The sequence below is a fragment of the Anabrus simplex genome, chromosome 1 (genome assembly GCF_040414725.1).
Source record: "Anabrus simplex isolate iqAnaSimp1 chromosome 1, ASM4041472v1, whole genome shotgun sequence".
NCBI classification, from domain to species: Eukaryota; Metazoa; Arthropoda; class Insecta; order Orthoptera; family Tettigoniidae; genus Anabrus; species Anabrus simplex.
In genome coordinates, this window is record NC_090265.1 from 1,241,979,683 (window position 1) to 1,241,993,715 (window position 14,033).

The 14,033-nt window shown below is 39.4% G+C and overlaps 1 protein-coding gene across 1 annotated transcript in view; it reads right to left on the reverse strand.

The window, feature by feature from the left end:
• Positions 1 to 445: 445 nt before the first annotated feature.
• The window catches only part of LOC136877934 (arylsulfatase B), a 289,271-nt gene continuing 275,683 nt past the window's right edge, over positions 446 to 14,033 (reverse strand). The window contains exons 9-10 of the mRNA XM_068228776.1: positions 11,436 to 11,591; positions 446 to 932 (exon numbers count right to left, since the gene is read on the reverse strand). Of these exons, the coding sequence (XP_068084877.1) occupies positions 502 to 932; positions 11,436 to 11,591 (587 nt within the window). The 3' untranslated portion in view covers positions 446 to 501. The remainder of the gene's footprint in view (positions 933 to 11,435; positions 11,592 to 14,033) is intronic.

The following is a 14,033-nucleotide window of genomic DNA, read 5'->3' on the forward strand; positions in this document are numbered from 1 at the left end:
GAAAGAAGTTTAAAAGAAGGTAGAAAGAACCTCAGAGACCATGAAGGAAAGGAGGCTGGCGTTTCTTGGACATCTGTGCAGAATGAACGCAAACAGATATTTGATTACTTCTGGATAAAAAAGACCACTACAGCATGGATTACGGAAACGAAGAAGGATATGGAAAGGTTAAGCATCTCGGAAGACCAGCTGTTAGAAAGGAATACGTTTTGGAACACAGTAAAGAAATTGGAAGGTGTTCAAGCCGCAGGAAGAACTAAGAAGACCGGAAGAGACTGGACAGATCAACAACGGAAGCAGGCCAGCGAACGCATGAAGGAGTATTGGACACAGAGAAAATTCTGCACAAAGAGAAAGAAATGAAGCTGTAGCGTGATCCCTAGTGGTCCATTCGCTTGTAAAAAGTAATAATAACAACAAAGAACCTGTCCTCACTTTTAGGACTTTATAATTAATAAATTAAAATTTTCAAGCTTTGTTTTACAACTTATACGTATTTTTTTACAGCACAGAGTCTTGGTAGTCTCCCCAGTTCGTCCAGGTGCCATTCCAAAGTCGAGGATTCGCTCGGTGATCTGCTCGGGCGTTAGCAGGGCGCACAGCACCACTTCGATAGCGCGAAATTTGAGTTTCGAAAAATCTCGAGTATTCTCTGCGATACAAATTCCTTCTTTCACAAGGATCTCGGACCACGTCGAACAAACATGGTGTAAGCTGAGGTTTGCACGGAACTGATGATTCAGGATCTGAATCACTACATCGTACTGTTGCCTCTTCTCTTATCTGTAACAGGTTTTCTGCGTCGATCACCATCTTGAAGGCCTTGCCAGCAGGACTGGAAAGGACGTCTTCAGGATCGTACTCAGGTTGTTCAGGATCTGGAGTACCAGAGACGCCGTACCATCCGTCCTGGAAGCCCAGCAATGTGGTACCTGTTTAACATAGCAAGAAGAAATTGGGTTGTCAGATGTTTCAGGTAATTTATAGGAGTCAGGCATCATTGTATACTTCAGCGGTTTCTTCTCACTAATGTTGCTTGTGATGAGATACGGAATACTGTATTCAATAATAAGCTTGTATCTCACTACGCGTGTGATTTCTGTAATATAAGATCAAGAGGTCGGCCACGAAAAAATTGTATCGATGTGTTTAGAAATGATCTAGCTGGAACGAGGTCTGGATTTGCAGCAGATTACGGAACAAGACATCTACATGGACAGAAGTACATGGAGAGCGCTCATTCACCACACCTGAAGAACTAAATCTGGTTCAGGATGATGATGATGACGATGATGACGATGATGACGAGGGCTGGAAAGAAACTAGTGCCAACAGTACTGTCATTTTAGGTAGGAACAACTGAGGGCGCTGCTGTTGGTAGCACATGTAAAGGGGAAGTGGAGCTACGCAACGTACTTACTTGAGCTATTGCAGGTTCTGCAGACAAACGATTGCGAAGCAGTCAATTGGTGGTGTCAAACCTGACCTCCCTAAAATAATGATATCGCAGATGGTACAACGAACATGGATAAAGATCAAAGCGGTGCGTGGAATGTTTCTTGAACATCAACTTTGCCCTGCACTGCGCAGGACACAGTCTCAATTTCCAAATACATTACATCCGCTCATCAGCATGGCAATGCCCGCTGTTACAATTCTGCTCCTGTCAGGGGATTGTTGGCACGGTGGAGTGGCAGGTCATACAACATCCACCCTATTCACCAGACATGAATCCTTCTGACTTCGCTCTGTTCCCCAAACTAAGGGAACCACTACGAGGGAAGCGTTTACATACACGAGATTATATGCTTCAAGCGATAGGGCACTCCGTCGCCAACATCAACAAAGGCGACACTAATACTGTTATCTCACGCCTTCAACACATGAGGCAAGGGATGCAACATGTTGCAGGATATCATTGAAAGATTGTAGAGGTATGGTGGTTTACAATAAATGATTTCATATAGCGTACATACATATGTTTCCAATACTTTATTTTCAGCCCTTCTGGATTTGATTCCACACCAGGATGTCGAAACATTTAGGAACGAGATGTTCACGCGTGGAAGTATTTATATTGCCAATTATTTGGTAGTGAGTTTTGTGTCGATGCACAGGGAATGTAACATACGGGAGACAGCAGAGATTGGAAGTCGGGGCTCTGAGTTAGAAAGATTGAACACCCTCGGTGAATTGGAATATGGGATGAAATGCCTCTGTAAACTAGTATATTAATGGGCTAAGTATGAATTTATAAGCACCGATAATATGAAAGCCATGAAGGCAGATAAAATTGTATGTGAGAGTGAAGTTTTGCGCCCGTATTAAGATGTGCGTCGGTTGACCGACTGGAGCAGATATATATTTATGTGACAGGGAACCGCCCACAAAGGGGACCCCTGTAGAAGGAAGAGAGAGCGGTGATATTCTGTGAGGCGAAACATAGCCAGGGTTTAAGACAGCTGGGTCCCGTTTCCAAAACACGCGATTTATGTGTTAGTTAAGAAGATACTTTGGTCAGAGATAGACTCAATTAGCTAGTGTAATGCAGCCATTTTTGTTTTGCATGAATATGATAGTTAGGGTTTCCAGTACACATCTGCAGAGTCCAGTGATCACTTCTTGGAACCTCACACTGTAGAGATCCGTGTTCATTTATATCTATTTTATTATGTTTTGATTCATTGTGGTGAGTGCATTTTATTTTGATTTGTCAACACAGGTTTCAATCCTGGGGTTGATTGTGTGTATGCTGGTTTAGATTCCGAACCAGAGCATTTCGTGTTGAAGTATTCCTGTGTGTTCAGTGCGTATTCTTTTAAATGGGTTTATTTATTTGTTTATCAAGTTGAATCTAGGATAGGTTTCACTCAGACTTGCGTGGGGATAGTTTGAGTGATTTATTTTTTTAATATTCCGTATATGCGAGGTCATGATCAAATTTGGGTTTTATGGTACTAGTTTCGCCCTCAAAAGAAACTGAAACAAACTTCAACATTTTAGCTGTGAAACTTGTAATTATTCATTTAAATTCAATATGGTATATTTGCGTCATTTTTCATCATCATCATCAGAATGATAATAAACCCTTTGATTTTAAAATTTTCATATATTGTTCTCATTCGATTGTAATTATATGACACCCGTATTCTCCTACCCTTCATGCCGCTAAGTTATTTTATATATATTTATGATGCTCATTTGATTTATACCCAGTTAATGACCCTGTATATTTATCGCCGGAGACTCCATGGGTAAGGGGCGGGTGCAATACATCTTCATTGTAGACTGTTATGCCTTTCAGCGTTCAGACTACACACCTCAATGAATTTACTAAACGCCGCCGCAATCCTCTATTTTAACTATCCGTATGGCCTTGTGTAGTTCTATATCTCTTATCTTCAAATCGGTAGAAACAGTCTAACCACAGTCGTCTTGGTCTCCATCTACTCCTCTCACCCTCCATAACAGAGTCCATTACTCTCCTGGGTAACCTGTCATCCGAAAGGAGAATAATAATACATTGTTTTTCACCTATTCAATAGTTAACTAGCATACAAAATTAGGATTTCATACTTATTTTATTGCCAAATTATTAAAACGTGGTATATGTTTCACTTTTTGAGAGCATCTTTAGCCATATTGTCATCACAAGGTTAATTGGGAACATTGAACCTGCATTTATATACATGATTTGTCATTAGCAAACTTAAATAATACAATTTTTGAGAAACCTTATTATATTATATTATATTATATTATATTATATTATATTATATTATATTATATTATATTATATTATATTATATTATATTATATTATATTATATTATATTATATTATATTATATTATATTATATTATATTATATTATATTATATTATATTATATTATATTATTTAAGTTTGCTAACGACAAATCATGTATACAAATTCAAGTTCAATGTTCCTAATTAAACTTTTGATGACAATATGGCTGAAGATGCTCTAAAAAGAGTTAAACATGTACCACGTTTTTAATAATTTAGCAATAAAATAAGGATGAAATCCTAATTATGTATGCGACTTAAGTATTGAATAGGTGAAAAAACAATGTATTATTATTCTCCTTTCAATTGAATTTCAATAAAAAACATATGGCACTACCGCCCTTGAAGAGCCTTGGCCTACCAAGCGACCACTGCTCAGCCGGAAGGCCTACAGATTACAAGGTGTCGTATGGTCAGTACGAGGACTCCTCTCGGCCGTTATTCTTGGCTTTCTAGACCGGGGCCGCTATCTCACCGTCAGATAGCTCCTCAATTCTAATCACGTAGGCTGAGTGGACTTCGAACCAGCCCTCAGGTCCAGGTAAGAATCCCTGACCTGGCCGCGAATCGAACCCGGGGCCTCCGGGTGAGAGGCAGGCATGCAACCCCTACACCACAGGGCCGGGAAATTAATCTTCAATACGGGATCAAAATGAGAATACTCTCTTCCAAACCTATCCTCCTCCATTAGCTACAAATGACCCCACCGCCGAAGCCGATTTATGCGTACAGCTTCATCTATCGAGTTCATTTCTAACTTAGCCTTTATCTCCTCATTCCGAGTCCCCCCCCCCCGCCACTGTTCCCACCTATATGTATATCAATCATTCTCGCTACTTTCTGTTACTTCTAACTTATGAATAATATATGCTGAGTCCACCCAGCTTTCACTCCCGCACAGCAAAGTTGGTCTGAAAACAGGCCGATGTAAAGATAGTTCTGTCCGGAAGCTGACTTCCTTCTTACCGAATACTGTTGAACGCAACTGCGAGCTCACCGCATTAGCTTTACTGCACCTTGATTCAACTCACTTACTATAATGCTATTCTCGGATAACGCACATCCTAAATACTTGAAATTATCTACATATTCCACCTTTGTATCCTAAATCTGACATTCAGTTCTCTTGGATTTCTTACCTACTGACATCATTTTAGTCTTGGAAAGGCTAATTTTCATACCATACTCATTGTGCCTATTTTCGAGTTCCAACATATTAGAGTGTAGGCTTTTGGCAGAACCTGCCATTGAGACCAAGTCGTCAGCGTAGGATAGACTGCTTACTAGATTTGCACGTAACTGAATCCCTCCCCGCGACTTTATATGTTTCCATTTTTTCAATTTCAATCAATACTGATCTGTTATTTAGGGTAGCCGCCCAGGTGGCAGATTCCTTATCTGTTGTTTTGCTAGCCTTTCCTTAAATGATTTCAAATAAACTGGAAATTTATTTAACATTTCCTTTGGCGAGTTATTCCATTCCCCAACTCTCCTTCCTATAAACGAATATTTGTCCCAATTTGTCCTCTTGAATTCCAACTTTATCTTCATATTGTGATCTTCCCTAAAGACACCACTCAAACTTGTTCGTCTACTAATGTCATTTCACGCCATCTCTCCGCTGACAGTTCGGAACATACAACTTAGTCGACCAGCTCATCTTCTTTCTCCCAAGTCTTCCCAGCCCAAACTATGCAACATTTTTGTAACGCAACTCTTTTGTCGGAAATCACCCAGAATAAATCGAGCTGCTTTCCTTTGGATTTTTTTCCAGTTCATGAATCAAGTAATCCTGGTGAGGGTCCCATACACTGGAACCATATTCTAGTTGGGGTCTTACCAGAGACTTATATGCCCGCTCCTTTACATCCTTACTACAACCCCTAAACACCCTCATAACCATCGCAGAGATCTGTACCCCTTATTTACAATCCCATTTATGTGATAATCCCAATGAAGATCTTTACTTATATTAACACCTAGATACCTACAATGATCCCACAAAAGGAACTTCTACCCCATCAACGCAGTAATTAAAACAGAGAGGATTTTTGCTATTTGTAAAACTCACAAACTGACTTTTAACCCCGTTTATCATCATACCATTGCCCACCGTCCATCTCACAACACTATCGAGGTCATTTTGTAGTTGCTCACAATCTTGTATCTAATTTATTACTCTGTACAGAATAACATCATCCGCAAAAAGCCTTATCTCTAATTCCAATTCTTTACTCATCATTTATATATATAAGAAAACATAAAGGTCCGATAATACTGCCTTGAGGAATACCCTAATTCTCTGAGTTCTATTTTCTAGAAACATAGTCACCATTTAGTCACTCTTTTGTCAAGTCCAACTGCACTCATTTTTGCCAGTAGTCTCCCATGATCTACCCTATCAAATGCCTTATATAGGTCCGCGATACAGTCCATTTGACCTCCTGAATCCGGGATATCTGCTATATCTTGCTGGAATCCTACAAGATGAGCTTCAGTGGAATAACCTTTTCTAAACCCGATCTGTCTTCTATCGAACCAGTTATTAATTTCGCAAACATGTCTAATATAATCAGAAAGAATGGTTTCCCGAAGCTTACATAAAACGCATGTCGAAATGACTGGCCTGTAATTTTCAGCTTTATGTCTATCACCCTTTCCTTTATACACAGGGGCTACTATATCAACTCTCCATTCATTGGGAATAGCTCCTTCATGCAAAAAATAATCTAATATGTACTTCAGATATAGTACTATATCCCAACCCATTGTTTTTAGTATATCCCCAGAAATCTGATCAATTCCAGCCGCTTTTCTAGTTTCCAACTTTTGTATCTTATGGTAAATGTTATTGCTATCATATGTAAATATTAATATTTTTTAGTATTAGTCATCTCCTCTACCTGGACATCAATCTTGTAACCAATAATCTTTACATACAGCTGACTGAATGTTTCTGCCTTTTGAAGATCCTCACATACTCACTCCCTTATTCATTAATTATTCCTGGAATGTCCTTCTTGGAACCTGTTTCTGCCCATCCATTTTTCACTAAAATTAGCGTGGCCACCAATTATGCTAGCCATCATGCTATCCTTAGCTGACTTCTTTGCTTGACTCAATTTCCTAGTAAGTTCCTTTAATTTCTCCTTACTTCCACAGCCATTTCTAACTCTATTTCTTTCCACTGTGCATCCCCTTCTTGGTCTCTTTATTTCTGTACTATAATAAGGTGGGACCATACCATTCCTTAATACCTTTAAAGGTATAAACCTGTTTTCACATTCCTCAACAATTGCTCTTAACCCATCCCAGAGTCTGTTTACATTTGTATTTACCGTTTTCCACCGATCATAGTTACTTTTTAAATATTTCCTCATGCCTGCTTTATCAACCATATGGTACTACTTTTACGACCTTCCTTCCTATCACATTTATTTTTAACTAAAACAAAAACAACTTCATGATAACTAATAGCATCTATTACTTCGGTTTCTCTATAGAGCTCATCTGGTTTTATCAGTACAATGGCTAAGGCTTTTTCCCTCTAGTTGGTTCCATCGCTTTCTGAATCAGCTGTCCTTCCCATATTAGCTTATTTGCCATTTGTTGGTCATGCTTCCTGTCGTTCGCATTACCTTCCCAATTGACATTTGGTAAATTCAGATCTCCCGCTAAAATCGCATTCCTTTCCATGTCGTTTCCCGCATACCCGATTAGCTCATCAAATAATTCTGGATCAGCGTCAGAGCGAACCTTTCCAGGTCTGTACACTCTAAAGACATCAAGTTGCCTATTATCCTTAGAAATTAACCTTACACCTAGAACTTCCTGTTTGTCATCTTTAACTTGTTCGTAGCTTAAGACTTATTCTCCCACCAGAATGAACGCTCCCCCTCGCACCACTCCTACTCTATCGCTACGATACACACTCCAGTTCCGTGAGAAAATTTCTGCATCCATTACATTTTCTCAGCCATGATTTAGCTCCTATTACAATATCTCGTAAGTATATATCTATTAAATTACTTCATTCTATTCCTTTCTTTACAATACTTCTACAGTTCAACACTAACATTTTATGCCATCCCTACTTGACTTCCAGACGCTGTAACCTTATCACCACTCCCTAAACCACCCCTTTTCCCTGAATGTACCTCCATATTGCCTTTCCAAAGAAATTTCATAACTTATGCGTACCACTGCGGTTTAAGTGAAGGTCATCTGAGCGCAGATCCTCATCACCTACCCACCCATTAGGATCTAGAAATCTCACTCCCAGTTTCCTACATACCCACTCCATAGTTTCATTTCAATCCCCACTCATCCTCCAGTCAGTTTCCCTTCTACACAGTAATCCACTGATAACAATCTCCGCTTCCTTAAACTTCACCCGTGCTGCATTTACCAGATCCCACACATCCCCAACTATGTTGGTACTTATATTAGCTTGCCTTACGTTGTTATTACCAACGTGAAACACTACCACCTTCTCCTTCCTCTCCTCCTTCTCTTCTACTTTCCTCAACATCTGCTTCAACCTATGATCCATGTAAACTATTAACAACGAAGGTGAAAGATTACAGCTTTGTCTAACCCCTGTTAGTACCTTGCACCAGAGACCTATTCTACCATCAATTTGTACTGTAGCCCAATTGTCAACATAAATGGATTTGATTTATTTTAATAATCTACACTTAATCCCATAGTCCCCCAGTACGGCGAACATATTTTCCCTCGGTACTCTGTCATATGCTTTCTCTTGACCTCCGAAACCTAAATATAACTGTATATTCCTCCCGTAACACTTTTCAGTTATTTGGCGCATACTGAAAATCTGACCCTGACAGTCCCTATGTGGTCTGAAACTACACTGGTTTTCATCCAACTCACTCTCAACCACGGATCGCACCCTCCCTTCCAAGAGGCCAGTTAAAACTTTGCCTCATATACTGATCAATGAGATACCTCGATAGTTGTTGCAATCCTTCCTGTTCCCTTGCTTGTAGATAGATGCGATTACTGCCGTTGTCTAATCAGAAGGTATCTTACTAACACCCCATGCTAGGTTTTGTCACTCGATGAAGGCATTTCATTCCTGCCTTCCCACCATATTCCACCATTTGAGGTCTAATTTCATCTATCATTGCTGCTTTATGATAATGGATTTTATTTACCATCCTTACCACTCCTTTAAGCGTAATTTCACCAATATCATTGTGTTCCTCCCCATAAGCTCGGTTGTTTGCGAAGTCACCAAGAAGATTTCCTTTTACTTTGAGAAGATTTTCAAAATATCCCTTCCACCTGTCCAGTGATTCTTCGGGATCAATTATGAGTTTACATGAATTACCCGAAACACTATTCATTTCCTTTTTCCCTCCTTTCCTAAGATTCTCTATTACTGTCCAGAAATATTTCCCTGTTGCTTGACCTAGCCTTTCCAGGTTATTACCAAAATCTCCCCGCGACCTCTTCTTCTTATTAGTAGTAAGTAATAGTAAGAACCAAAATGGAGAAATAGTCACAGATAGGCAAAAGATTACTGAAGTTATTAGAGATTTCTACTACAAGCTGTATACATCAACCATTAATAAACCATCCAGTGATGAACAACTAGCCCAGAATTATACACATGAAGTAACACCGGAAGTAACCACTGCTGAGATTGAAAGTGCTCTTAAACAACTAAGGAATAAAAAATCCCCTGGGGAGGATAAAATAACGAATGAAATGCTGAAATTAGGTGGAAGAGATCTGCTAGAAGCCGTGAGAATACTCACGAACAAGTGTATTAACTCTGGAAGAATACCAGAAAATTGGAAAAATGCTGAAGTGATACTTCTCTTCAAGAAAGGTGATAAGGAAAATTTAGAGAACTATCGTCCTGTGAGTTTGTTATCACACCTTTATAAGCTCCTGACTAAAATTGTAACCAACCGCCTCACAAGAGAACTGGATTTTTATCAACCTGCCGAGCAAGCGGGATTTCGTAAAGGCTTCTCAACTGTTGAACACATCCAGACTATTCGTCTTCTTCTGGAGAAAACCACTGAGTACAACATCAAGATTCATCTGGCCTTCATTGATTATAAAAAAGCTTTTGACTCAGTGGAGATCTGGGCAATCATGAAGGCACTTCAAAATGCCATGATAAACTCAAGGTATATAAAGCTTCTGGAAAACATTTATGATCAAGCAACAATGGTAGTCAGAGTGGACGAAGACCTCATCACCAATAAAATCCCAGTTGGCAAAGGAGTTCGACAAGGTGACACAATCTCTCCAAAGCTGTTTACCCTTGCCTTGGAAGATGTATTCAAAACCCTTCATTGGGATAATAAAGGAATAAAAATCAACGGGGTATATTTGAACCACCTGCGTTTTGCCGATGACATTGTGCTCATAAGTGAAAATCTAGATGAGCTAGAAAGCATGATCCAAGAATTAAAAACTGCTTCTGCTAAGATTGGTTTGGAAATGAACATTAATAAAACGAAAATACTAAGCCCAGAGAGTCGACCACTTAAAACGGGAAACCAATATATAGAAGCTGTCGATGAGTACATCTATCTTGGACACAAGATAAAACTTGGAAAAGACAACCAACGTGCAGAAATTCCTCGCAGAATAGGTATGAGTTGGACTGCATTCCGAAAACTAAGATTCATCCTCACTAACAAGGATGTTCCAATTAACCTGAAGACCAAGGTTTATAATACGTGCGTGCTGCCAGTTACAACTTACGGTCTGGAAACGATGACTCTGACGAAGGAAAGTGCTCGCAAGCTTCAGCGAACACAACGAGCCATGGAGCGACAGATGCTAGGGATCAGCCTTAGGGATAAGATCCGTTCAGAGGACATCAGGAGAAGAACTAATGTAACAGACATCCTAGAGATAGTAGCAAAACTAAAATGGCAATGGGTAGGACACGTAGCTCGACAAGACTACAACAGGTGGACCTCTAGGATTGTTCACTGGAGACCATGGGGACACAAGAGAGGCATTGGAAGACCCCTGAAGAGATGGCTCGACGACATAAAGCTGTTGGCTGGAACACGCTGGTTCCAAGTGGCTCAAGACCGAAGACGATGGAAGCACATGGAAGAGGCCTATATCCAGCAGTGGATTGAAATAGGCTAGAAAAGAAGAGAAAGAAGAAGAAGAATAGTAAGTTCATAGTCAACCGTGCTATCCAACTGACCAAAGTAATCAATCGCTTACGTGTACCAATAGACTGATAACGGGAACAGATGCTGTAGGTACATGCACATAAGGACATATTATATTTAAGAGTGATTTTTAGCCCATAATACAACATTTAGAATAACAAAATAACAGTTGAATGATTTTAATCATTACATGATACATTATTTCATGTATGCATACCTTCTACTAGTGATTCATTTTTCCTACATTTTACCCATTAGTATTGAGAGGTAAACATAAACCCTCCCTGCTCTTTAAAACTCTATCCAAATCTCGTTACCCAAAGCAAAAATATAAAGTATTTCACTATGAAAACCAAATGACGATAGTATCATCTCTTTTGCTTCTGAAATATTCCTGTTGAAAGAAAAAATGTTGTAAAAAGAAACGAGAGAAGAAATAAAACTGATATCATACCATTGATGTACTTCAAATGGTCAACTCTGAGAGCTGCGTATCCACTGACGTCATCGATATTGATGAGAAGTTCCGAGCGTGGTGGTGTCGCTTTCTGTGAGAAGGACTTCCATTGGTCCACGCCGTCCAGCTGGCCAAGTTTGGACACATCACCCCCTGGAACGAGAAAGTCAGCTGTAGAGAATTTAGATTATTTGGTACCGCTACCGCTTTGCCAACGGCCGTAGCCGTGTTGAAACACCGGATCCCGTGAGATCTCCGAAGTTAAGCAACAGTGGGCGTGGTCAGGAGTTGGATGGGTTGCCACGCGCTGTTGGTTGGGGGGGGGGGAAGGGAATGGAGGAGCGGAAAGGAACTGGCCACCCTACCGCACGTAAACTCGGGCTCAGGAACACCTCTGCGGAGGTTCGGACCTGCCTTCGGTCAGAATAACACTTACCTTACCTACTGCTTTGCTTAAGGACTAGAGATATCGTGATTGTCAGCATGTTTAATAACTACACTTTCTTTTTCAGTTAAAATATAATGCAGCAGAAAACCATTCCAAACAAAGCTAACAGTGTGTTTCATAAACGTTTTGACTTACATTGATAATCAAATTTAGATAAGAAATGCAATGTTTTGAGCTATATACAGCGAAAAGTTTCGCAGTCTGGTTTTTGTTGATGTTCTTTTCCCAAGATTCCGACAATATCACGGGTACATTATTATTATTATTATTATTATTATTATTATTATTATTATTATTATTATTATTATTATTATTAAATAAGTTTGATGTTATCTCTTCAAATATAGATGAAGGCGTTATAATCAGTTCAGAAAATAAAATAAAATTTCAAAAGAGTTTTATTTGGAGATTACATTTCCAGAGTGCCTTAACCAAAATAACAACTTGGTAAAATTTCACATCAATTACTTTAGCGGATGACTTAAATAAATATAATCACCCTCGTTAGATAGAAGCAATGGAACTACATTTCAGTTATATGAGTGAATTGTTATTTCATGCAATCTCTCTGCAAAGTAATTGAAAATGATATAGTTCTAGATGACACAAAAATTCTGAAATGCGAAACTCACCTACATTAACTGAATATCTCTTAAATTTAACAAAACTGTTTATATTACTTTTTAGAATTTTCTGTCACCTTTGCGTTAAAAGTTAAGTCTGATTACATAACACCATTAAGAGAGTCTCAAGTAGAGAAGGGTGTTTATGATAATATTAGAACCCCAAATGCATGATATTTTTAACGATTCGACAAATCTTTTATTATTTTAGACGAAGGAGCTAAAATGAAAAGAGGCGTTAAGACTCTAGACCGAATTCTCTTTCTGGGTAGGTGCATTAACTCATTCTATGATACACCAAATGTGAAATTCACATTCGGTTCTTTTGTCCTAGTAAATGTTGTATACGCGGACATTTGTTAGACAAGGACTGGAGTACTTTGAATCCAGAACAATCAAGCAGTCTTATTAGAATGGCTGTCCGGCTCCTTAGCTGAATTGTCATCGTAGTCGCCTTCTATTCACAGGGTGCCGAGTTCGATTCCCGATCGATTCAGGGATTTAAATCTTAAATGGTTATTTCCTCTGGCTCGGGGAATGGGATTTGTATTGTTCGCAACATTCCTGCAACTCACACACCACACACAACACTACCCCTCACTACAATAACACTTAGTTCCCATACATGGCAGATGTTGCCCACCTTCACCGGAGGGTCTACCTTACAAGGGCTGCACCAGGCGAGCCGAGCACGTCCTTGGACACTCCCGGTATTAAAATCCATACGATAAATAAAATAATTAGACTAGCTATTTGTTTTGAAATTAGAAACGGTTCGGTGGACCATTCATAACAGGAAAGGTCTGACAAGGAATTGGCATCCCTCATGCCTCGTTCATTTTCATACCACCAGAGCCAAGGACGAGAATGAGAGCCCGTACCAGAAGACATAATGCACTGTTAAGAAAACTGCTCCGGATGATATGTTTAATTTCATAGCCTAATATCACCCCAACGAAAAGATTATACTACACAAAAATAAACATCTCCCACTACTTAGAAAGGAATGAATTATTCGTTTTCAACTTAATTTCTATCAAACTACTGGGCATATAATTAAACAAAAATATGTAATTAATTCGGAACATTGGTTAAGGATTCCGGTCTATTACATTAACTTGATCTTTTAGCTATCTTGACTTAATTTGATTCTAATTATAAATGCAGACTAAGGTTTACAGGTTATCAAATTGTTACAGCTTGACTTTGTTATACTTTGCAACTTGTATTCGCCGAACACGGGAGCCTCCGTGGCTCAGACGGCAGCGCGTCGGCCTCTCACCGCTGGATACCGTGGTTCAAATCCCGGTGACTCCATGTGAGATTTGTGCTGGACAAAGCGGAGGCGGGACAGGTTTTTCTCTGGGTACTCCGGTTTTCCCTGTCATCTTTCATTCCAGAAACACTCTCCATTATCATTTCATAGCATTTATCATTCATTAATAAATCACCTTGGGAGTGGCGACCCCATTGTAATAACAGCCTATATATGTTTCATTCATTACATCCCTGACCCGGTCTACG